A 25,547-nucleotide genomic window follows, 5' to 3' on the forward strand; every position below is an offset into this window, starting at 1 on the left:
CCCACCCCCTATATTACGCTGTCCCACCCCCTATATCACGCTGTCCCACCCCTTATATCACGCTGTCCCACACCCTATATCACGCTGTCCCACCCCCTATATCACGCTGTCCCATCCCCTATATCACGCTGTCCCACCCCCTTAATCACGCTGTCCCATCCCCTTAATCACGCTGTCCCATCCCCTATATCACGCTGTCCCATCCCCTATATCATGCTGTCCCATCCCCTATATCACGCTGTCCCATCCCCTATATCATGCTGTCCCATCCCCTATATCATGCTGTCCCATCCCCTATATCATGCTGTCCCATCCCCTATATCATGCTGTCCCATCCCCTATATCATGCTGTCCCATCCCCTATATCATGCTGTCCCATCCCCAGCACAAACCAACCTGCACAGACCACAACAGCATCTTTCAACTCACAGACACACAGACAGAGACATAGACATAGAGACAGACAGACAGATGAACTGCAGTATTCATTAACACTAACTGTGTCTGAAAGCCATCCTGCAATGCACTTACCCCCACTCTCACTCTCTCTCTCTCTCTTTCTCTCTCTGAAGGAGAGAGTGTGCGGTCGTGCTGAATGGTGAAGCCTGGTCTCCCCCTCTCGGTGTGTGTGTGTGTGTGTGTGTCTCCCTCACTGCAGCACATCCTCAGCCGCTTGAGGAACAAACAGCGCACTACACACGCACACTGTCACATGGAGCAGCACTCTCTCTCACTCTCTCGCACCCACACACACACCCACACACACACCGAGGTGAAGAGCCCTCTTATAATAAATGCACCCCAGGGGTTCAGCATTGCACATTCCCCAAAGGGGAAGAGAGCAGAGAATACCCTGTCCAAAAACACATCCCTAAATAACCTGACCCAAAACACACCCCTGAATAACCTAACCCAAAACACATCCCTAAATAGTGACGAACCCCGCCCCCTCCCCCAAATAGCCTGACACAAAACACACCCCTGATTAACCTGACCCAAAATGCACCCTTGAAATAACTGACCCTAAACACATCCCTGAAGAGTCTGATCCAAAACACAAACCCCTGAAGAGTGATCAAAACACATCCCTGTCCTTGGTGTTTAAAGGTCTGCACATGTAAATGGACTGGAATGTGTTTGATTAGAGAGAGTTCCAGAACAAAAACTTCTGTGCTATTAAATCTCTCTTCTTCTTTCTTTCTCACTCTCTTTACTCTCTTTCCCTCCCTTTTCATTTCGCTCTTTCTCTCTGTCCCTTGTTTTTCCTCTCTCTGCTGTCCCCATCTCTCCTTCCTTCCCTCCCGCTTTCTTTTTCTCTCCATCCATCCCCCTGTCCTTTGCAGCTTTCTTTCACACTCTAACCCTCCCTCTCTTTCCATCCCTTTCTCCCCTCCCAATCCCTCTCTCTGATGTGGTTTGTCTCTACAGTTATTCTGAGGGTTGTGCTGATTTCTCTATAAGCTGCACCCCACTCCAGTGACTCATAGCAAACATTAGATAGCATGTGCATTCCCCTGCCCTGCACGTGCCCAACACACACACACACGTGTTCATGCAGGCAGACACGTAAACACACACACATACAAATATACAAGCTTGCAAGCGGGTAGCAAACTAAACTCAACTCCATGGTGCAGGAAGTTTCTGATGAGCTCCACCAACGGAGTGGAGCAGAAACCAGGCTTTGTGAAATTTTGCGCCAACTACAATGATTATCCCAAGGTCAATACTTTACAAAAAATGCTGTTATGAAACGCTTACCTTCTTTGTTTGCTGAAATCCACACTTGTTAACAAAACTTTTGTCAAATACAACCACCGACCATTTCCTCGTCTTTTGTTGCTCTAAGAGGGCTCTAAAATGTACACTACCCTACGTAATCTGAGATTCAATTGGCACAGTTACCATTTTATAGCAACAGAAACTAGGAAACAGTCGTGGTTGTATTTGACAAACGTTTTATTAAAAAGTATGGATTTCAGCTAACAAAGAAAGGCACGCAACTACAGAGGACAAACATAGGTACAAGGTAAGTGTTTAACAATTTACATTTTTAGAAGTATCAACCTTGGGCGAATCGATGTAGTCGGAGCTCGTCACTACTTGACCCCTTGGGGAAGATCTTCAAAAATGTATTTCGTCATGGGGTCAAGTAAGCTCGGCTAGCAAGCAGGCAGACACGCAAACACACACACACACCAATATGCCAGCAGTCAAGTCATCCCAAACATGCTCAGCGAAGCACTAAAGGCGATGCTAAAAATAGCTCTGTGTTCTTCTCTGAACTCGCTCTCTTACTCCACTCCTCACTCTCTCCTCCTTCTCCTTTCTTTTTATAGCAACACCAGGGGACAGGGCGGACATTTATAGAAAGACATGCCCTCACTCACTCCTTTGAGCTTGTGCACACGTGTGTGTGTGTGAGTGAGTGTGAGAGAGAGAGAGAACATTAATAGAAAAACAAGAACACACTCACTGTTCCCTGTCAGTTTGCATCACAGTTGACAAGATGTTTGCTTACATTTCTCTCTCACACACACACACACACCACATTGAAGCAATCATCATCAACCTAAGACTTTGGTGGCCTTAGCATAGCACATTGATCTGCAGCGCAACCTAATGTTGAAGATAAAGAGAACTAAACTGCCTGTGGATGTCTAGCCACTGTGTGTATGTGTGTGTGTGTGCCTACACACACACACACACACACACACACACACACACACACACACACACACACACACACACACACACACACACACACACACACACACACACACACACACACACACACACACAGCTGCTACTATTATTATTATTATATTTATCCTGCTGCCTAGTCACTTTTACCCCTGCCTACATGTACCTACCTACTACCACCATATCACTGCACATTGATATGATATTGGCAGTGACCTTGAATGTAGCGTACATTCTCATGTTTTTTTTACACCTGTTGTATCCTGTACATTCGACAAATAAACTAAAGTTTGATTTGATTTTGTGTGTGTGTGTGTGTGTGTGTGCGTACATTCATGTAGAATCTCACCGTGAAGCTGTTGTTGACATTCTTAGTGCTGGACTCAGCCACACTGGCATCTGATAGGTCCACCTCGTCAAATATCAGAGACTGTAGGAGAGGAGAAAGAGGAGAGAGGAAGAGGACGAGGAAGAGGCGAGAGGAGAAGAGAGGAGAGGAAGTGAGAAAGGAGAGGAGGAAGAAGAGAGAGGAGAAGAGAGGAGGAAGACCAAACAGACCAACAGATTGAGTACTCTGAGTATGATAAAACACACAAAATGCTAATACACAAAACATTTCTTATCTTAACCCTTGACTACTATGAAGGCAGATCTATGGGAGCATTATCTTAAATATTGACTTCAGGGCTGGGGTCAATCTTAACTGACCTAGACCAAAAAAAGAAAAGCCATTTTGAAATCATAATGGGACAAAAACTGACTTGAGAGCTGGTGCAACTTCCATATTTGTGAACATTTCCCTATAGATCATAACGCATGATTTACATAAATCTGAGTTGAAATGAAAAGCACTTAAACATCCAATGTTTAGATTCAATCCCTAATGAATAGAAATTCAACTGGCCACAACCCTGAATCTTAGGCTGTGTTTACACAGGCAGCCCAATTCTAATATTTTGGCGATAATTGGGCAACAGATCAGAACTGGGATGACATCATGCAGTATCATATACTTACTCTGTATGAAGAGCTATAAGCATTATACATGATCATATGTTCTATCAGGGGCAGGTAACCTTCCTACTAGGTGTGCAGGGTATTTGCTCCAGCCCTGCTTTAACACCTCTGATTCAGCTAATCAGCTGCTCGTCAGGAACTTGCTAAGTTTTATCTGGGTTGTTGGCGCAGGGCTGGATCAAAAGCTTGCACACCCAGTACAGCAGTCCAGGAGGAAGGTTGGCCACTCCTGTGTTATATGAACTGCTATAAGCATTATGCATTATTCTATATGAGGAGCTATAATGAGCCTTATGTCTATTGCAATAGTAATAAGAAGCAGGCCAAAGCGACATGCTAATGATGATCTTGATTAATTCAACATAGGCCAACTAACTATAGACCTGATGGAGTAGATCGAAGAATAGCGGTTGTTTATCCCACCTCTGGCACAGACTCAAACACACGGCTACTACTGAGTGACACACACACACACACACACACACACGCGCACACACACGCACACACACGCACACGATGAATGAGAGCAGATTATCCCAAGTCAATGTTGGAACAGCCCCATCCATTCAGTCAGTCAGCAGAGAGCAGACGAGCCAGGGCCTGTTAATAGGAACATGATATCCAATCACACAACCTGCCAGATGATGACATCACTACCGCCTGCCCTGCCGCTGAGCTCTTAAAGGGCTGGAGGCCAACTACAGTGCAGCTGCCGCTGTTATAGTAGAGGAATGCCCCTAGTGTGTATGTGTGTGTGTGTGTGTGTGTTCGTCCTTAAAGGCTGCAGCTGTCAGAGAAATGCCCTGTTTATGACACTCTCCAGGGATGGTATAAGAGCAGGATGGGGACACTAGTCAGAGTATGTGTGTGTGTGTGTGTGTGTGGGCGGTGGGGGGTCTGAGAGCTTGTGTGTGGCATGCCAACATAAACATTTCCCCCTCTTCAAGCACTCTTGGCTGTCATGACATGGCTGGTATCACGTGTATGTGTGCGCGTCTGTTTGTGAGGTCTCAGCAATGACAAACACACACACACACATGCATGCACACTCAAGCACACGCACACGCACACACACACACACACACACACCATCCTTATGAACTAACACACAACAGGATCATCACTATCGAGCCATGTGACAGCTGTCAGTGGACATACATTACTCAGAGACGGTGTAGACTAAGTCCCTGTTCAAAGACTTAGAAACCCTTCTTTCCTCCCCGTTTAATCTAGTCATGAATCTGTATGTGATTGGATCAGTAAAACCCTTTCAACCAATCCAATTACCTCAAGAAAAGGAAGGAAGGATGGTTGGATTTCGGACGTATTGGAACAGGGTCTAGGTAAAGGTGAGTGTGGATGTTGAATGTTTCTCTCGCTCTCTGGCCTCCTCGTGAAAGCTGCGTGTAGCAATGGCGTGACATTAACGCATTCTGACTCCTAGTCCCAATTGAATCCCTAAACTTTAGGACTGAAGGCCAAGGACAGAGAGAAGAGGGTAGAGCCGAGAGTCAACTCAGGCCAAAACACTGTCCATTAGCTAGCAAGCTAGTTGTTCCATATAGAAGGTTCTAGGCATATAGAAAGAGATGCTTGTCAAGGTAGTCTCTGTGGTTGCATTGTGATGATGAAACAAAGCACCTGGCTGCACAGTGTGCTCTAGCAGGCCGTCAGACAGAGGGCCAGACATGTAGCGGACGGACAGGACAGAGTGGAGGTGGTCTGGACAGCGGAAGTAAGGTGTGTTTCTCCCACAAGACAGGAGCAAAACTCCTAGCTTGCATCTCAATGACCTCAGATGGCTTCCTCTCCTGTTCTAATCTCCTGGGTCATGATCATTAAGCACCAAACAGAAGAAAACGAACAGAACCAGGGAACGGCTACCTGGACTTGTCCAGTAACAAACGCACATTTTTCATGTTGCGTGCCCTAATAATTACCACCCTGATCTACAACAGTCCTGGTCCTGGATGGGAATCAGATTTTAGTGCTGCGCTTGAACAAAAGCCTGCACACCTGACTGCAGCTCCCCAGGACCAGGGTCCTGACCAATACTAATCTACTGTCCCATTGAGAAAGAGCAGTCCTTAGGAAGAAAATAGGGGAGAGAGAAGAGAGGAGAGGAGATAGCAGAGGAGAGAAGATAGCAGAGGAGAGGAGACAGCAGAGGAGAGGAGATAGCAGAGGAGAGGAGGCCACTTTGGACCATTGATACACATCCATGATGGAACTTTCTAAGCATGAACAGGCTCCTAAGCAATGCCAGAGCAAACAGGCTTTCTAGGCGATGCCGGAGTGAATGTGGCAAGCGAATGTAGGGGGGGGGGTAGCCTGTAGTTCTGGAGCAGTAGGTCAAACTCTGGTCCACTGTGGTCCACAGTGTCTTGCTGGTTTACCTGAGGTACACCTGTCCAAAAATGTTATGTTGACTCTTTAGCTAAGACATATTCATTGACCCAATAGAAGAGATGGGAAGAAATGTCAAGACCAGCAGGACTGTAGCCCTCGAGGACTGGCGTGACAGTCTTAAAGTCTAGAGGCTAACAGAAGAGTCTAAAGCCTTAAATCAGAGTCTATGGGTGGGCTGAGGGAGGATGGGATGGTACTAAGGTGGCCCGGTCGTGGCGCTGCAGCTGACCCGTATCGACATCAGACCTTCGTCGGATCCGCTAGGCGGTGGTGTGCGGCGAGGCCCTGCCCAGCACACGGACAGAACCCTCCAACATACACGACTCCTGGAAACGCCACGCAGTGCCCGCTCCTGCCACCGGGCCAGGGCACTGCCAGTCTAAGAGGTCAGGGGTTGGGGTTAGAGGTTAGGTGTTAAATGGAATGCCAGACTGCCACAGAATAGGGAGGCGCAGGAGAGGCTGCTTTGAAGACTGGAAGCTAGGACTAGAGGTAAGGGGTTACATTGCAGGACTCCTGCCAACGAGCCAAGGGAGGGGGTTTGGCTCTGGGGTTATGGGGTTCAGGGTTAGAGAGGTAGGGTAAAACAGTTATGAGGGTTAGTTCTGGGGGGAGGAAAGTTAGAGGTTATGTTGGTTAGGGGTAAAGGGTTGGCAGGCTGCCAGAAGCAGGAGAGGGGAGTCAGGGTTAAAGGTCAAAGGGTAGAGGGTAGCGGGGTAAGATGTTTTTGGGATAGGGGTTCTGAGTATATAGTTAAGGGTAGGGGCAGTCTTCAACCCTGGTCCTGGAGAGCTAAAGGGTTTGTTGCTGTCTATAGTTCCAACCCTGCATTAACACACCTGGTTCAACTACGAAAGGCTGTGGAAATGAGTTACTTCTGGTTTGTTCAGCCATCCCTATGAAAATGATTGTGGAAAGTATAGGGTTTTGGGATAAACGCTGAAAATCAGGTCTGAGGTTAACACAGGCTTAGGAGACCTAATAGGTTTTGTTCCATGAGATAATATCAGTCAGTTAACATGACCTTTATGAATTATGAAGCCTTCATGTGTTTTTTTTGGCTTGAAAATTCACAAAAAGTGACATTAGCTGACAAAGATTATCTCATAGAAATGTTTTATAAGATCTCTTAAGTCTGTGTTTACCACAGAACTTATTTTCGGTGTTTATCCAAAAACCCTACAAAAACTCAATTAACTTTCCCATAGGCTTTGTTCAACGAACCATGGCAGAGTTCGTGCTAACAAAAAGATGACATTACTATTGCTCTCTATATAGGGTGGCTATCTGTCATGTGCTTTTGCTGGGTCTCTAAACTAGGCTGCTATGGTAGTTAATGAGAGCCAGTTTTTCTGACTCTGTGTGTGTCTGAGTGCGTGTGTCTGTGTGCATGTGTCTCTGTGTGTGTGTGTCTGTGTGTGTCCTACCTTGGCATCTTTGGCGTAGTAAAGTGTGCGTCCTCTCAGTTTAAAATAGCGTTTTTTCCACCTCTGGAATGAACTTGTCTGTTTCAGCAACAGTCCCTCTTTCACACTGGTCTAGAGAGAAAGAGAAAGAGAGAGAGGGGGGAGAATAACATTGTTACATGTATCTTCAACTCACCATGAATTGTCTGAACAGTGAACTAAACTAACCCCAAACCCTGTTTCAATACATTAATTAATACAATTGACAAATATCACATAACCGAAAACACTGACACACACACATCTGTGAAGCCCAGCACGTGTGTTGTACTGTCCAGATAAGGGTATAGTGTGTATGAGCTCTGTGTTAATCCCAGTGACTGGCAGAGTTAATCCTTCTCCCCCATGGAGCATGCTCATGCTCACACACACACACACACACACACACACACACACCTCTGTGTTTATCTACAGGAAACTCTGCTGAGATAAAAGTGTGTGTGTGTCAATTTCATGCATGGGAGAGGAAGGACTGGCTAAACAACAGCAAAGAAAGGAAGGCCATTACAGATGCCTTGCTTCTCTGACCCACTATAAACACACTGCTCACACTCAGGCCTGACAGACAGACAGAGAGAGGGAGGGAGGGGAGAGAGAGATGGAGGGAGGGAGTGAAGGAGGGAGGGAGGAGAGAAAGAGAGAGGGGAGAGAGAGAGAGAGAGAGAGAGAGAGAGAGGAGCATTTCATTCACTAGTTCTAACCCTCTGTTGAACTCAGTGGTCTGAAAATGTTTTAACCACTTTAACTAAATAAGCACCTGTCTTCTACTCTGAGATGTGACATTTCTTTAAGAGACCATCATAACGTGGAAAAGAAGAGTGTTTGAGCATGTTTCCCCATTAAAAGCTTTTCATGGGACTTTTACAGGCAAACCAGACACAGAGAGAGAGGTGTATGTACTGTGTGCGTCCTGCAGGTTGTCCTGTCTCTGGGACTCCTTTGGTGGAGCCCCTGTGACACCTTAGATCAGATTTTAACTTCCGACAGTAAACATAGGGCCCTATAAAATCAGAGTTGCGGGAAACACGGACAGAATCACGGAATCCAGACATTAAAACGGCATTCAACAATATTAAAAAACGTATTGAACTTAGTAGGACATTTAAAAAGTGTGATATTGAAAGTGAAAACCTGAAAAACCTGGAAAATAACTGAAACCTGGAAAAACAAAACAAGAGAAGTCGTAATTAAGGAAAAAACTAAACGGGCTCTATAAACACACACACACACACAACACACACACACACACACACACACACAACACACAACACACATGGAAACGCTGGGTGAAGAACAGCACTCTGGGGGCACACAGGGGAGGGGGCACACACACAGGGAGACCTATTTTTAGCAGAGGAAATGTTCTCTCTGAAGGGAGAATTACAAACAGAGATGGAGGTTTGGAGCTGACATCCTGCACTTCCACCAGCTGTGTCAACCTAAACACAGCACTCCATCCGCCACACTGTCTCGCTAAGGACATACAGCCTTGGCTACGGCTAACTCAATGGCTCACTAACGTCATACAGCCTGGCTACGGCTAACTCACTGTCTCGCTAACTAACACAAGCCTGGCTGTAGCTAACTCACTGTCTCGCTAACTAACACAGCGTGGCTGTAGCTAACTCACTGTCTCGCTAACTAACACAGCCTGGCTGTAGCTAACTCACTGTCTCGCTAACTAACACAGCCTGGCTGTAGCTAACTCACTGTCTCGCTAACTAACACAGCCTGGCTGTAGCTAACTCACTGTCTCGCTAACTAACACAGCCAACGGCTAACGACACATACCCTCGCTATCACTAACTGCACGATTTGTAAAGGATAGTATTTTGAGCAAATTACTTAAAAATGACTGATTTCCAGTAAAGGGGAATACATAAAGAAACTCTGCAAACATTGGCAATGTGACCAGAGTTGAGCATGGTTCTGATCCTAGATCTGTGGTTAAGGGCAGCTTCTACTTCTAGACCATGCAGAGAGGCCCCAAGCCAAACACTGGCCACTCGGCTTGACTGTTTACATGCTTCAAATATTAATTCTCTCCCTTTATGTAGCAGAGTTTAAAGCCTAAATACCTCAACTGGATTAAGGTGAAATACCGCATTACGGACTACCTTATAAGGCAACCGTTGCTCGCCTGTGACGACTATCAAAGAACCAGCGCGTAAGGATTGAAATACCGAGGGACAGGCATGGCGTATGAAGTCATAGCCTTGTTATAGAACCACTAGGGGAGGTAGGTAGGTAGGTGGGCATGTAAGGTCTGCACTAGACACTTCCTTTACAATGGGACTGGGGTGGGTAGGTAGGTAGGTAGGTAGGTAGGTAGGTAGGTAGGTAGGTAGGTAGGTAGGTAGGTAGGTAGGTAGGTAGGTAGGTAGGTAGGTAGGTAGGTAGGTAGGTAGGTAGGTAGGTAGGTAGGTAACTGAAAAAGGGGTCTTGTCACTTCTGGTAAATGTGCTACACACACACAGACAATGGTCCTGACACTACATGAAGGAGCGTTTCTCCTCTCATAATGCGCTCAAATCACTCATCTAAAGGTCAGAACAGGTCTACACAGATGAGCTCACTGTCCAATCAGCAGGCTGCATGGCTAATCCAATCAAAGACTGAGAGACATCATGAGAGCCACATGACTGAGAGAGAAGATAGGAGCAGGAGGGTAAAACTACCAGAACCACAGTATGATGACTAAACGTTTAGAGTGCAAAGTTACAAACACCACTGTTTACACATAATACTTTGTTTAACATTCTATACTTACTTTACTAGAAATATTGGACAAGGCTGAAACAAGCTTTGCAGACCAGCTTGTACGTATTCTTCTACTAGTAAAAGAGGCCAGAGTGGAGATGGGGATGGAGAGCAAGACGGCTGCAAAAGTCCCTCATAACAAAGTCAGAAGTATAACTTTTATGCCAGGCGAGAGAAAAAGTAGCTTTGCTCCAGTTTGCTGTTCTATTTTCTAGTTTGTCCCTCTTTGGCCCCCATAGTTCCTCTCCTTGTCTCCATCTCCTTCCTGTGGCCAACTGGGCCAGAAGCAATCTATTATTAGCCTGTTCCTCTGCTACACACACACACACGTTCCCCTGTTACTGGGGAGGGCAGGGCTGCCAGACAGAACTGAACTAAACTTACCACCAAGTAATGTACACGCACACACAACTCTCCCTGGCCTGAATATTAAAACACACACACACACACACACACACACACACACACACACACACACACACACACACACACACACACACACACACACACACACACACACACACACACACACACACACACACACACACAATGGACAAAGGCTGAGCTCCAACAAGTCCAGCAGCTGTGCTGTGGGGATAAGAGCGGAGCAGGCAGGAGTTCCCTGAAAGGGTAAATGAAAAGAACAGGCCTGCATCCTGTCCCTGAGGATATCATATCCAGCCTCTAGTCTGCCTGCTACACTGCTACAGTTAGGACATAAACCAGCTCCTAACACCAGCCATATCCCCCTAGCCACAAGCCTGCTACAGGGACACAAACCAGCTCCTATAGCTCATAACTCCATGCCTCTTTTTAGAGGATAACCATATCCCCGAGCCCTCTGCCCTATATAGTACCACACACATCAGTATTAGCCCTGTGTCTCTACTCAGGGTGAAAACTGAGCTTAACAGCCATTGAGGTATATCTGATAACCACCGGACATATATCTGATAAGCACCGGACATAAAGCTCTGCTGCTTCTAACCTAACAGAATCCAGAGCCACAGGGCATACTTCCTGATTCTGTCCAATCAGTACAGAGCCACATACATATGTCACTGCTTCTACCCTATCAGAACTCATAGCCACAGGGTATATCTTGTCAGCCTGCCATGCACACACTCCTGGCTAGCAGAGGAGAGGATAGGCCAAAGATCTTCTGACCAGCACAGCCACTCACCACTAATCAGGGATAAGGAGCCTAAGGGGGGGGCTGGATAGAGATAACATGCGTGCACACACACACACACACATACACCGTCCAAAAGGCTACAAGGGAACAAGCTGTCTGATTCTAAATGGGCCTCAGAAGTCAATTTATGGCCATGCTAAAAGGGACAGTTCCATATGGGAGTGCCATGTCTAGGAAGGGAGCTGTGTGGGATTCTAGTACAATGGTCCAGTTCAATGGACAGGTAGTGGCATAGAATGATGAATGATTTTTTTTCAGGTTCAGAAAACCAGTCACTGAGCATTGTAGCTCGGATCCAAATACACAGTAGGCTACACTTCCATTCCTCCATTCATAAAAAGCCAAAAGGTTGTTTTTGAGCCAACCGGAGTCTTTATAACGAGACATTTTTACTGAAGGCCTGAGCTATGTCTTCATGGTGACACATGTTTCTGCTTTAGGCCTGTCAAAACCAGATGTAGGGAAACGGGATACCTGGCAAGTTGCACAACTGAATGCATTCAACCAAAATGTGTCTTCAGCATTTAACCCAACCCCTCTGGATCAAAGAGGTGGAGGGGGCTGTCTTAAACGACATCAGCAGCACCCAGTTGTTGTTGGGGGTTAACTGCCTTGCTCAAGGGGAGAACAGCAGATTTTTCCACCTTGTCGGCTCAGGGATTCAAACCAGCAACCTTTCAGTTACTGGCCAAATGCTCTTAACAGCTAGGCTACCTGCCAATTATAGTAGCCGCCTCTAAGAATAATGTAGCAAATTCACACATCATAGCTGGTTCGGCACATCTTCACGTCCAACTCTGTTAACCCTGGTTTCAACCCTACAACAGAAGACGAGACAAGACAAAACTAGAACATTTCATAATTGTGTGTTGTAGAACAGCTGACTGGAGACCGGTCATTCTGATCAATAACACGAGACGCACAGTTGCGACCATTTCAACGGTAACGGTGCTTCTTTCAATGACGTGATGAAACTTTGAAACAAAGTTGTCCCTTGTAGTAAGGTATTGTAGAAAACGAGTTTCATGAATGAACTAGAAACACTATATACTTTCTGACTTGTCAGAGAAATATCAGCAAGCTAGGCTAGTTACAGTATTACTGCTGCAAAACAGCTTAGCTGTCTGCTTGGCTAGCTAGCTAGCTGCTTGTCTGAACACAGAACGTCAGTGAACTGTTCTCTGATTGGCTAAAGTGTCGCGTCTACTCCCGCTCCCCCTCTCCGGCGCTCAACGGAGGATCCTGAGAAGACACCACCAGGACCAGCAGAGGGAGTGGGCCCGATTCCTTCCCTGGGCGGAATACACTCAGAATTCATTGCGTCACTCCTCCACCGGGCTGACACCCTTCCAGTGTGTTCTGGGTTATCAGCCAGCCCTGGCTCCGTGGACCCCGAGCCAGACCGAAGCTCCTGCGGTGGATGAGTGGTTCAGGCACGCAGAAGAGGTGTGGAACGATGTTCTTAATTACTCCCTTGATTACTCACCCTTGATATCAGGCCTAGGCAACTCCAGTCCTGGGGGCCTGATTGGTGTCGCACTTTTGCCCCATTCCCAGCACCTGACTCCAATAATCAACTAGTATTGATCTTCAGTTAAAAATTCAATTAGTTTAAATCAGGTGTGTTTGCTAAGGATGGGGGGGAAAGTGTGACACCAATCAGGCCCCCGAGGACTGGAATTGCCCAGGCCTGCTGTATATAGTACTCTTCTGTTGGTAGTCGTCAGGTATTATTGTTTATAGTTCCATGTTAATCATTCTTAAACTCAATAACTGCACTTGTTTCCTGACTCCCTGCGCCTACGTTACATAAAGGGACCTGTCTCATCGCAAGTCTTCAGCTAAGATTTGAAATGTTGAATTTTGGAAACTCCAGGACTGTTCAGATCAAGCAAACTTTGTTCTAAAAGTCCTTAAAAAAAAAAGACCATTGTGAGTCTCGTCTCTTGTATCTGAACTGGGCTTTATACTCTTCTACAAAAACACACACCCCTTAGGGAAACAAAACACATGACTTTCTCATGTGATCACGTGATTTAATGTGAAGTTAATGTGACAACATCTGACAAACGTTTATTTCGATTTTTTATCAAAATGCTTTTTTTTTGGCAGAAATGCCTTCTGGAACATTTTAAATTTGATGTGCCTTAATAACAAACGTGTATGCCATCTGTAAATACAAATAAAATTGTTAAATTACAAGATTAGTTGGTTTAGCCATGGAAAAAAATATTTTTATCTGGACACTTTCTGTTTACCAGAAATTTCTCCTTATTGTAGGCTACTACTTTTAGTCTTAATCTTTACCACACTACATGACCTCACACACAACCTCAGGAGGCTGAAAAAATGTGTCTTGTCACCGAAAACCCTCACTAACTTTTACAGCTGCACAATCGAGGGCATCCTGTCAGGCTGTATCACCGCCTGGTACGGCAACTGCACCGCCCACAACCGCAGGGCTCTCCAGAGGGTGGTACGGTCTGCGTAACGCATCACCGGGGGCAAACTACCTGCCCTCCAGGACACCCACAACACCCAATGTCACAGGAAGGCAAAAAAGATAATCAAGGACAATAACCACCCGAGCCACTGCCTGTTCACCCCGCTTCCATGCAGAAGGCGAGGTCAGTACAGGTGCATCAAAGCTGGGACCGAGAGACTGAAAAACAGCTTCTATCTCAAGGCCACCAGATTGTTAAACAGCCATCACTAACACAGAGGCGGCTGCCTACCTACAGACTTGATATCATTGGCCACTTTAATAAATGGAACACTAGTCACTTTAATAATGTCACTTTAATAATGCCACTTTAAGAATGTTTACATATCTCGCATTACTTATCTCATATATATACACTGTATACTGTCTCCTACACTATCTATTCTATACTATCTATTGCATCTTAGCTGCTCTGTCACTGCTCATCCATATATTTTATATATTCTTATCCCATTCCTTTACTAGATTGTGTGTATTAGGTTTGTTGTGGAATTTGATTGATATTATGTTTTATTGTGGAATTGTTAGATATTACCTGTTAGATACTGCTGCACTGTCAGATCTAGAAGTATAAGCATTTCGCTACACTCACAACAACATCTGCTAACCATCTGTATGTGACCAATAAAATTTGATTTGATTTGACTTGACATGTGACTCCTTAAAGAGATGGGTGGGGCTAAGGCTTAAGAGGGTGTGAACAATGTTGAATGGGTGTAGACAAAAGAGCTCTTCAGTAGGTGTACCAAAACATTCAAGGGCCATTTTTCTTAAAAGGTGGGGTTACAACTTTCATAGCAGAATTACTTCACCATTGTTCCTGAAATGCAGTGTATGATATACCATTTTGTCTCTACTTTTATCCAATGTAAAATTTTGCTACATAATACCGAATCAAGGCGGTCGGTCACATATGTGTACCTCTGAAGGTACCTTATGTGTACCTTTGACCTTTTTATACACCAGGGAACAACACTGTACTGTAACGCAGTTACACTTCTGACACTGCCAAAACACCAGCTATGCAGGTGTCGGCTATTGCGTGTTCACACTTGCTCTAATTGAATCTAGGCCTTAATATCAAATGTCCCTGAGCACTGCTACTTTTTCATTGGTGATAATCGCACAATTATTGACTTGATTCTGGGAAAGTGCAGAAATGTATTCTTCCCAATAAATCCGTGGTCGGTCTCCGTCATGGTAACAGACCTAATGGCAAAGCAGGATATTCAGGTTGCTGGCGTCCGAGATGTTGTGAGTTCAAATCCCAGGTGTGGTTGTATCTCAAGTGTGCTAACCAATGTTGAGTTACAGTCCAGTCAATTCAGAAAGTAGATCAACTTTTTCAGCATTGAAAATAATTGGATGTAGAATTGGATTTCCTTAATACAGTTTGTTGTTGTATATTTACTTTCAAAATACAGTTCAGCTGTAGAAATACATTAAAAGGTGTTTCCACTATTTTCACTGAAACTCAGTAGCTGTTAACTTACTATAAAATAATAAGTGCATCTAAACTATCCTTAAATTGAATGCAATTACAAGTAAGGCATGCCAAGTTCATTTGCATGACGGGCCAAAAAGTAACCTACCCAAGTGCATATTTTACACTCCCCAAGATGGCGTAGGAGTTCAGACGTCCTCTACCCTCCTCTTGTCGTGTCCCGTGTATTTATATATTTACATATTTTTTTTTTTTTTTTTTTTCTTCACTTATCTTTTTATATATATATATATATTCTTTTTTTAATTCTAAAAACTCAACCTCAAAGCACTCTCCTGCAACCCGCCTCACCAATTTAAAAAAGAAAGTATTATTTACCTCATCTGAATTCCACAACAGAAGCTAGCAAGAGGTTAGCCATTTTCACTGGCTAACGTTGAAGTTCAGCTAGCCACGGTTAGCTGTCCTCAGCTATCCATTAGCTCGAAAAGCTATCGCCAGTTTTTGTACAGCGCGACTCAGACCAGAGCATACCGGACCTATTCTCTCTCCTTTCCCCGATTTCTACCGCAGGCTCTGGACATTTACACCTGGATCTTGCAGCTAACTAGCTGCTACCTGAGTGACTATTGGCAACGTCGGTCACGGAAATAACACACATTATTACGGAGCTAGCCAGCTAGCCAGCTGAAGAGTTCCGTCAGCCACTCCTGGGCTATTCCTGAGCTAGCCAGCTGAAGTGTCTCCTGGGCTACAACTCACCTATCCTGACCCGTTTTACTGCCGATCCGGAGCCCCATCGGGTCTTCACGACTGGACCACCGACGTTATCTGCCCGAGGGAGTTATCCAACTGGCCCCTCCGTCGCGACGTAACCTGATCGCCCATCTGCGGCCCGCTAATCGTTAGCTGTCTTTTCGGCTGCGATCTGAATAGGTCTATCGGACACTTTTCTTGGGCCACTATAACTAACTATTTTGCCAACTTGGACAGGTCCCCCCTTCCACACGGAACCCCACTAACCCACAGACGGAAACGCACGAGCTGGCTAAAAACAGACCTCCCTCCCATCTTCCACCAGCTTGCTACCTATGGCCCGGCTAGCTGTCTGAATCTCACTGGACCCTTTGATCACTCGGCTAAGCATGCCTCTCCTTAATGTCAATATGCCTTCTCCATTGCTGTTCTGGTTAGTGTTTATTGGCTTATTTCACTGTAGAGCCTCTAGCCCTGCTCATTATACCTTATCCAACCTCTCAGTTCCTCCACCCACACATGCTATGACATCTTCTGGTTTCAATGATGTTTCTAGAGACAATATCTCTCTCACTATCACTAAATGCCTAGGTTTACCTCCTCTGTACTCACATCCCACCATACCTTTGTCTGTACATTATACCTTGAAGCTATTTTATCGCCCCCAGAAACCTGCTCCTTTTTCTCTCTACTCTGGACGTCACAGACGACCAATTCTTATAGCTTTTAGCCGTACCCTCATACTTATTCTTCTCTGCTCCTCTGGGGATGTAGAGGTGAATCCAGGCCCTGCAGTGCCTGGCTCCACTCCTACTCCCCAGGCGCTCTCTTTTGATGACTTCTGTAACCGTAATAACCTTGGTTTCATGCATGTTAACATTAGAAGCCTCCTCCCTAAGTTTGTTTTATTCACTGCTTTAGCACACTCCGCCAACCCGGATGTCCTAGCTGTGTCTGAATCTTGGCTTAGGAAGTCCACCAAAAACTCTGAAATCTTCATCCCTAACTACAACGTTTTCAGACAAGATAGAACGACCAAAGGGGGCGGTGTTGCAATCTACTGCAGAGATAGCCTGCAGAGTTCTGTCCTGCTATCCAGGTCTGTACCCAAACAATTTGAACTTCTAATTTTAAAAATCCACCTCTCCAAAAACAAGTCTCTCACCGTTGCCGCCTGCTATAGACCCCCCTCGGCCCCTAGTTGTGCTCTGGACACCATATGTGAACTGATTGCCCCCATCTATCTTCAGAGCTCGTGCTACTAGGTGACCTAAACTGGGACATGCTTAACACCCCAGCCATCCTACAATCCAAGCTTGATGCCCTCAATCTCACACAAATTATTAATGAACCCACCAGGTACAACCCCAAAGCCGCAAACACTGGCACCCTCATAGATATCATCCTAACCAACGTGCCCTCTAAATACACCTCTGCTGTTTTCAACCAAGATCTCAGCGATCACTGCCTCATTGCCTGCACCCGTAATGGGTCAGCGGTCAAACGACCTCCACTCATCACTGTCAAACGCTCCCTGAAACATTTCAACGAGCAAGCCTTTCTAATCGACCTGGCCCTGGTATCCTGGAAGGATATTGACCTCATCCCGTCAGTAGAGGATGCCTGGTTATTTTTTAAAAATGCCTTCCTCACCATCTTAAATAAGCATGCCCCTTTCAAGAAATTTAGAACCAGGAACAGATATAGCCCTTGGTTCTCCCCAGACCTGACTGCCCTTAACCAACACAAAAATATCCTGTGGCGTTCTGCATTAGCATCGAACTGCCCCCGCGATATGCAACTTTTTAGGGAAGTTAGAAACCAATACACACAGGCAGTTAGAAACGCCAAGGCTAGCTTTTTCAAACAGAAATTCGCTTCGTGCAACTCCAACTCTAAAAAGTTCTGGGACATTGTAAAGTCCATGGAGAATAAGAACACCTCCTCCCAACTGCCCACTGCACTGAGGATAGGAAACTCTGTCACCACCGATAAGCCCACTATAATTGAGAATTTCAATAAGCATTTTTCTACGGCTGGCCATGCTTTCCACCTAACTACCCCTACTGCATTCAACAGCACTGCACCCCCCACAGCAACTCGCCCAAGCCTCCCCCATTTCTCCTTCTCCCAAATCCATTCAGCTGATGTTCTGAAAGAGCTGCAAAATCTGGACCCCTACAAATCAGCTGGGCTTGACAATCTGGACCCTTTCTTTCTAAAATTATCTGCCGAAATTATTGCAACCCCTATTACTAGCCTGTTCAACCTCTCTTTCGTGTCGTCTGAGATTCCCATAGATTGGAAAGCAGCTGCTGTCATCCCCCTCTTCAAAGGAGGTGACACTCTTGACCCAAATTGCTACAGACCTATATCCATCCTACCCTGCCTTTCTAAGGTCTTCGAAAGCCAAGTCAACAAACAGATTACCGACCATTTCGAATCCCACCGCACCCTCTCCGCTATGCAATCTGGTTTCAGAGCTGGTCATGGGTGCACCTCAGCCACGCTCAAGGTCCTAAACGACATCGTAACCGCCATCGATAAGAAACATTACTGTGCTGCCGTATTCATTGACCTGGCCAAAGCTTTTGACTCTGTTAATCACCACATCCTCATCGGCAGACTCAGTAGCCTTGGTTTCTCAAACGATTGCGTCGCCTGGTTCACCAACTACTTCTCTGACAGAGTTCAGTGTGTCAAATCGGAGGGCCTACTGTCTGGACCTCTGGCAGTCTCTATGGGGGTACCACAGGGTTCAATTCTTGGGCCAACTCTTTTCTCTGTATACATAAATGATGTCGCTCTTGCTGCTGGTGAATCTCTGATCCACCTCTACGCAGACGACACCATTCTGTACACTTCTGGCCCTTCTTTGGACACTGTGTTAACAACCCTCCAGACGAGCTTCAATGCCATTCAACTCTCCTTCCGTGGTCTCCAACTGCTCCTAAACACAAATAAAACTAAATGCATGCTCTTCAACCGATCGCTGCCTGCACCTGCCCGCCTGTCCAGCATCACTTCTCTGGACGGTTCTAACTTAGAATTTGTGGACAACTACAAATACCTAGGTGTCTGGTTAGACTGTAAACTCTCCTTCCAGACTCACATCAATCATCTCCAATCCAAAGTGAAATCTCGAATTGGCTTCCTATTTCGCAACAAAGCATCCTTCACTCATGCTGCCAAACATACCCTCGTAAAACTGACCATCCTACCAATCCTCGACTTCGGCGATGTCATTTACAAAATAGCTTCCAATACCCTACTCAACAAGCTGGATGCAGTCTATCACAGTGCCATCCGTTTTGTCACCAAAGCCCCATATACTACCCACCACTGCGACCTGTACGCTCTCGTTGGCTGGCCTTCGCTTCATAATCGTCGCCAAACACATTGGCTCCAGGTCATCTACAAGACTCTGCTAGGTAAAGTCCCCCCTTATCTCCGCTCACTGGTCACCATAGCAGCACCCACCTGTAGCACGCGCTCCAGCAGGTATATCTCTCTGGTCACCCCTAAAGCCAACTCCTCCTTTGGTCGTCTCTCCTTCCAGTTCTCTGCTGCCAATGACTGGAACGAACTACAAAAATCTCTGAAACTGGAAACACTTATCTCCCTCACTAGCTTTAAGCACCAGCTGTCAGAGCAGCTCACAGATCACTGCACCTGTACATAGCCCATCTATAATTTAGCCCAAACTACTACCTCTTCCCCTACTGTATTTATTTATTTTATTTATTTTGCTCCTTTGCACCATATTATTTATATTTTATCTTTGAACTTTCTTCAAACTACAAATCTACCATTCCAGTGTTTTTCTTGCTATACTTTATTTACTTTGCCACCATGGCATTTTTTTGCCTTTACCTCCCTTATCTCACATCATTTGCTCACATTGTATATAGTCTTATTTTTTTATTATTTTTTTTTTTTTATTCTACTGCATCATTGATTGTATGTTGTTTTACTCCATGTGTAACTCTGTGTTTTTGTATGTTGTCGAACTGCTTTGCTTTATCTTGGCCAGGTCGCAATTGTAAATGAGAACTTGTTCTCAACTTGCCTACCTGGTTAAATAAAGGTGAAATAAATAAAATAAAAATATAGCAAGTGCATATAGCAAAACACTAATATATTACTGTAGAAATGTACCGTAAAATGACAAAAATATTACACAAAATTAACAGCAATTGCTAACTGTGTAGTTTCATGTTATCACATGTTGAACCACATGATTTCACATTGTGGAAAATTACATGATTTGAAAACGTGTTTTTGGAACACTTCACGTGTGAAAACGTGTTTTTGGAACATTTCACATGATAAAATTCGTCCTTCCTGTCCTGGAGGGCAGGTAGTTTGCCCCCGGTGATGCGTTATGCAGACCTCACTACCCTCTGGAGAGCCTTACGGTTGTGTGCAGAGAAGTTGCCGTACCAGGCTGTGATACAGCCCTACAGGATGCTCTCGATTATGCATCTGTAAAAGTTTGTGAGTGTTTTTGGTGACAAGCCAAATATCTTCAGCCTCCTGAGGTTGAAGAGGCGCTGTTGCGCCTTCTTCACCACGCTGTCTGTGTGGGTGGACCATTTCAGTTTGTCTGCGATGTGTACGCCGAGGAACTTAAAACTTTCCACCTTCTCCACTACTGTCCTGTCGATGTGGATAGGGGGGTGCTCCCTCTGCTGTTTCCTGAAGTCTATGATCATCTCCTTTGTTTTGTTGACGTTGAGTGTGAGGTTATTTTCCTGACACAACACTCCAAGGGCCCTCACCTCCTCCCTGTAGGCCGTCTCGTTGTTGTTGGTAATCAAGCCTACCACTGTAGTGCCGTCTGCAAACTTGATGATTGAGTTGGAGGCGTGCATGGCCACGCAGTCATGGGTGAACAGAGAGTACAGGAGAGAGTTGAGAACGCACCCTTGTGGGGCTCCAGTGTTGAGGAACATCAGTGTGGAGATGTTGTTTCCTACCCTCACCACCTGGGGGTGTCCTGTCAGAAAGTCCAGGACCCAGGTGCACAGGGTGGGGTCGAGACCCAAGGTCTCGAGCTTAATGACGAGTTTGGAGGGTACTATGGTGTTAAATGCTGAGCTGTAGTCGATGAACAGCATTCTTACATTGGTATTCCTCTTTTCCAGATGGGTTAGGACAGTGTGCAGTGTGATTGTGATTGTGTCGTCTGTGGACCTATTGGGGCGGTAAGCAAATTGGAGTGGGTCTAGGGTGTCAGGTAGGGTGGAGGTGATATGATCCTTGACTAGTCTCTCAAAGCACTTCATGATGACGGAAGTGAGTGCTACGGGTTGATAGTCTTTTAGCTCAGTTACCTTAGCTTTCTTGGGAACAGGAACAATGGTGGCCCTCTTGAAGCATGTGGGAACAGCAGACTGGGATAGGGATTGATTGAATATGTCTGTAAACACACCACCCAGCTGGTTTGCGCATGCTCTGAGGACACGGCTAGAGATGCTGTCTGGGCCTGCAGCCTTGCGAGGGTTAACATGTTTAAATGTTTTACTCACGTTGGCTGCGGTAAAGGAGAGCTCGCAGGTTTTGGTAGCGGGCCGTGTCGGTGGCAATGTATTGTCCTCCTCGACGGGGCTGGTTTTCTTTTTGTAGTCCGTGATTGACGGTAGACCCTGCCACATACCTCTCATGTCTGAGCCGTTGAATTGCAACTCTACTTTGTCTCTATACTGACACTTAGCTTGTTTGATTGCCTTGCGGAGGGAATAGCTACACTGTTTGTATTCGGTCATGTTTCCGCTCGCCTTGCCCTGATTAAAAGCAGTGGTTCGCACTTTCAGTTTTGTGCAAATCCTGCCATCAATCCACGGTTTCTGGTTGGGGAAGGTTTTAATAGTCGCCCGTGGGTACAACATCACCGATGCACTTGCTAATAAACTCGTTCACCGAATCAGCGTATACATCAATGTTGTTGTTCGACGGCCTCCTGGGTGGCGCAGTGGTCTAAGGCACTGCATCGCAGTGCTAGCTGTGCCACCAGAGATGGGATTCCAGCCCAGACTCTGTCGCAGCTGGCCGCGACCGGGAGGCCCATGGGGCGGTGCACAATTGGCCCAGCGTCGTCTGGGTTAGGGAGGGTTTGGCCGGCAGGGATATCCTTGTCTCATCGCGCACTAGCGGCTCCTGTGGCGGGCTGGGCGCAGTGCATGCTGACCAGGTCGCCAGGTGTATGGTGTTTCCTCAGACACATTGATGCGGCTGGCTTCCGGGTTGGATGTACATTGTGTCAAGAAGCAGTGCGGCTTGGTTGGGTTGTGTTTCCGTGGACGCATGGCTCTCGACCTTCACCTCTCCCGGGTCCGTATGGTGAGACAAGTGAGACAAGACTCTAACTACTACCAATTGGGGAGAAAAAAGGGCTAAAATAATTTATTTTTTAAAATCAATAATATATATTTTTTTAATTGTTGTTCGACGCTATGCGGAACATATCCCAGTCCACGTGATCAAAGCAATCTTGAAGCGTGGAATCAGATTGGTCGGACCAACGTTGAACAGACCTGAGCACGGGCGTTTCCTGTTTTAGTTTCTGTCTATAGGAGCAACAAAATGGAGTCGTGGTCAGATTTGCCGAAAGGAGGGCGAGGGAGGGCTTTGTATGCGTCGCTGAAGTTAGAGTAACAATGATCCAGAATTTTGCCAGCCCGGGTCACACATTCGATATACTGATAAAATTTAGGGAGCCTTGTTTTCAGATAAGCCTTGTTAAAATCCCCAGCTACAATAAATGCAGCCTCAGGATATGTGGTTTCCAGTTTACATAGAGTCCAATGAAGTTCTTTCAGGGCCGTCGAGGTGTCTGCTTGGGGGGGATATACACGACTGTGATTATAATCGAAGAGAATTCTCTTGGTAGATAATTCATTGTAAGGAATTCTAGGTCAGGTGAACAAAAGGATTTGAGTTCCTGTATGTTGTTATGATCAAACCACGACTCGTTAATTATAAGGCATACACCCCCGCCCTTCTTCTTACCAGAGAGATGTTTGTTTCTGTCGGCGCGATGCGTGAAGAAACCAGGTGGCTGTACGGACTCAGATAACGTATCCCGAGTGAGCCATGTTTCCGTGAAACAAAGAATGTTACAATCTCTGATGTCTCTCTGGAAGGCAACCCTTGATCGGATTTCGTCTACCTTGTTGTCAAGAGACTGGACATTGGCAAGTAGTATACTGGGGAGCGGTGGGCGATGTGCCTGTCTAGGGAGCCTGACCAAAAGACCGCTCCGTCTGCCCCTTCTGCGGCACCGTTGTTTTGGGTCGCCTGCTGGGATCCGATCCATTGTCCTGGGTTGTAGTCCAAACATAGGTTCCGCTTCAGGAATGTCGTATTCCTGGTCATAATGGTAAATTGACGTTGCTCTTATATCCAATAGTTACTCCCGGCTGTATGTAATAAGGCTTAAGATTTCCTGGTGTAACAGTGTAAGAAATAATACATTAAAAAAAAAAAAAAAATGCATAGTTTCATAAGAACGCGAAGTGAGGCGGCCATCTCTTTTGGCAAGACGGCATCAGATACATGGGCTACATACACTACGACAGAGGGTCGCTGTTTCACTCTCTCGGATGTCTTCTCCGGTGAGATTGATGAGTCTTGCTATCGGTGTGGGTCTTGGTCAAAATCATCAATATATTCAGAGGTTCTGAATTTATGGGGGGGCCACTGGGGGTGTCCAATCAGATTTCAGGGGGGGAGGGGCATGGCCACCACAGGCGATTGGTGGCACGTTAATTGGGGAGGACGGGCTCGTGGAAATGGCTAGGGCGGAATAAGTGGAATGGTATCAAATAAATCAAACACTGTTCCAGACATTATTATGAGCCGTCCTCCCCTCAGCAGCCTCCACTGGTGGCCACCCTGGGCCACCCCCTGGACACGCCACTGCTCTAGATAAAAACATAGACTTATCAGTGAAACCTTAAACTGAGGCCTTAGAGGGCGGTGGGGATTACACCTCGTCAGCGGTTGCTGGCTAATTTTCCTGTCTCTAACGACACTGTATCGTTGTGTGTGAGGGGGAGGCAGAACAGTACACAGGCTTAGAATTACCTCCCTCCAGGAGAGGATGCTGGAGAAGGGCGGGAGAGAGGGGGGAAAAAAAACAGCAAGCGACTGCACAGAGGAAGGCTCGGAAGAGGAGAAGGAAGGAGAGAGAAGGGGTGGCGAAGGGGAGGAGAGACGCACTAACAACCTAATGTGTTTAGGTTGTTACTATCTCTAAAAGACAGTTTTGTCTCTACAATACAGACCTCTCTTAACACCAGCACGCACACACAGGATGACTGGGAAATAGATGTGAATGAAGACCGGTCATTGTCAACGAGACCCAGACACTCCCTCTCTCTCTGTGCTTTAAATACCAACGGTCAGCATGTATTACGACTCACATACACACACACACACTTGTAAAGATTCAGCTCACTGAGCTCAGTTCACCCATCACAAACTGCCAGGAATTTTGTGTTTTGTGACAGTTGTGTCTAGGTTTGTCTGCTTAGTGCAGGGATTTTTGGATTGACACACACACACACACATAAACACACACACAGTCATGGACAGCTGAGTGACAGACACTTAGTTTTCCAATGGCAGTATCAGGTTCCCTCCATGCATGGTCCATTAGTGCTTACAGAACAGGGACAATAAGGCAGCCCCCCGCACCTCTCTGATTCAGAGTTGGGTTAAATGCGGAGGACACCTTTCAGTTGAATGCATTCAGTTGTAGGTATCCCCCTTTCCCTTTCCTTTCCCATCCACTCTCAGACTATCAGGATAAGAACGACTACAGTATACTTCTCATTATATTATAATCATCAAGTTCATCTCACTGTAATTATATAAATCAAATCAAATGTTATTTGTCACATGCACAGAATACAACAGGTGTAGACCTTACAGTGAAATGCTTACTTACAGGCCCTTAACCAACAATGCAGTTTTAAGAAAAATAAGTATTAAGTAAAAAATAAGTAAGTAAAAATAAATAAATAAATAGAAAAATAACAAATAATTAAAGAGCAGCAGTAAAATAACAGTAGCGAGGCTATTTACACGGGGTACCGGTACAGAGTCAATGTGCGAGGGGCACAGGTTAGTCGAGGTAATTGAGGTAATATGTACATGTAGGTAGAGCTAAATACCAATCAGTGTTATTTACTCATGTTGATATTTTACTATTCCAGACATAACAAACTCTCAAAAAGTGATATAGTATTGTTTAGATATCCAATGGAATAATAACCGACAGCTCTTAAC

At 45.7% G+C, this 25,547-nt stretch overlaps 1 protein-coding gene across 6 annotated transcripts in view; it reads right to left on the reverse strand.

Annotated features, from left to right (window-relative positions):
- The window catches only part of dgkh (diacylglycerol kinase, eta), an 84,391-nt gene that overhangs the window by 48,628 nt on the left and 10,216 nt on the right, over positions 1–25,547 (reverse strand). For 5 of the 6 annotated variants that reach the window (XM_014164445.2, XM_014164443.2, XM_014164444.2 and 2 more), the window contains 2 exons: positions 7,557–7,667; positions 3,053–3,133 (listed from right to left, as the gene is read on the reverse strand). In XM_014164445.2, the coding sequence (XP_014019920.1) occupies positions 3,053–3,133; positions 7,557–7,667 (192 nt within the window). Of the gene's footprint in view, positions 1–3,052; positions 3,134–6,358; positions 6,575–7,556; positions 7,668–25,547 lie in introns of those variants that run through there. The other variant, XM_014164448.2, reaches the window with a different exon arrangement.

This window comes from Salmo salar, chromosome ssa21 (genome assembly GCF_905237065.1).
Source record: "Salmo salar chromosome ssa21, Ssal_v3.1, whole genome shotgun sequence".
Lineage (NCBI taxonomy): Eukaryota > Metazoa > Chordata > Actinopteri > Salmoniformes > Salmonidae > Salmo > Salmo salar.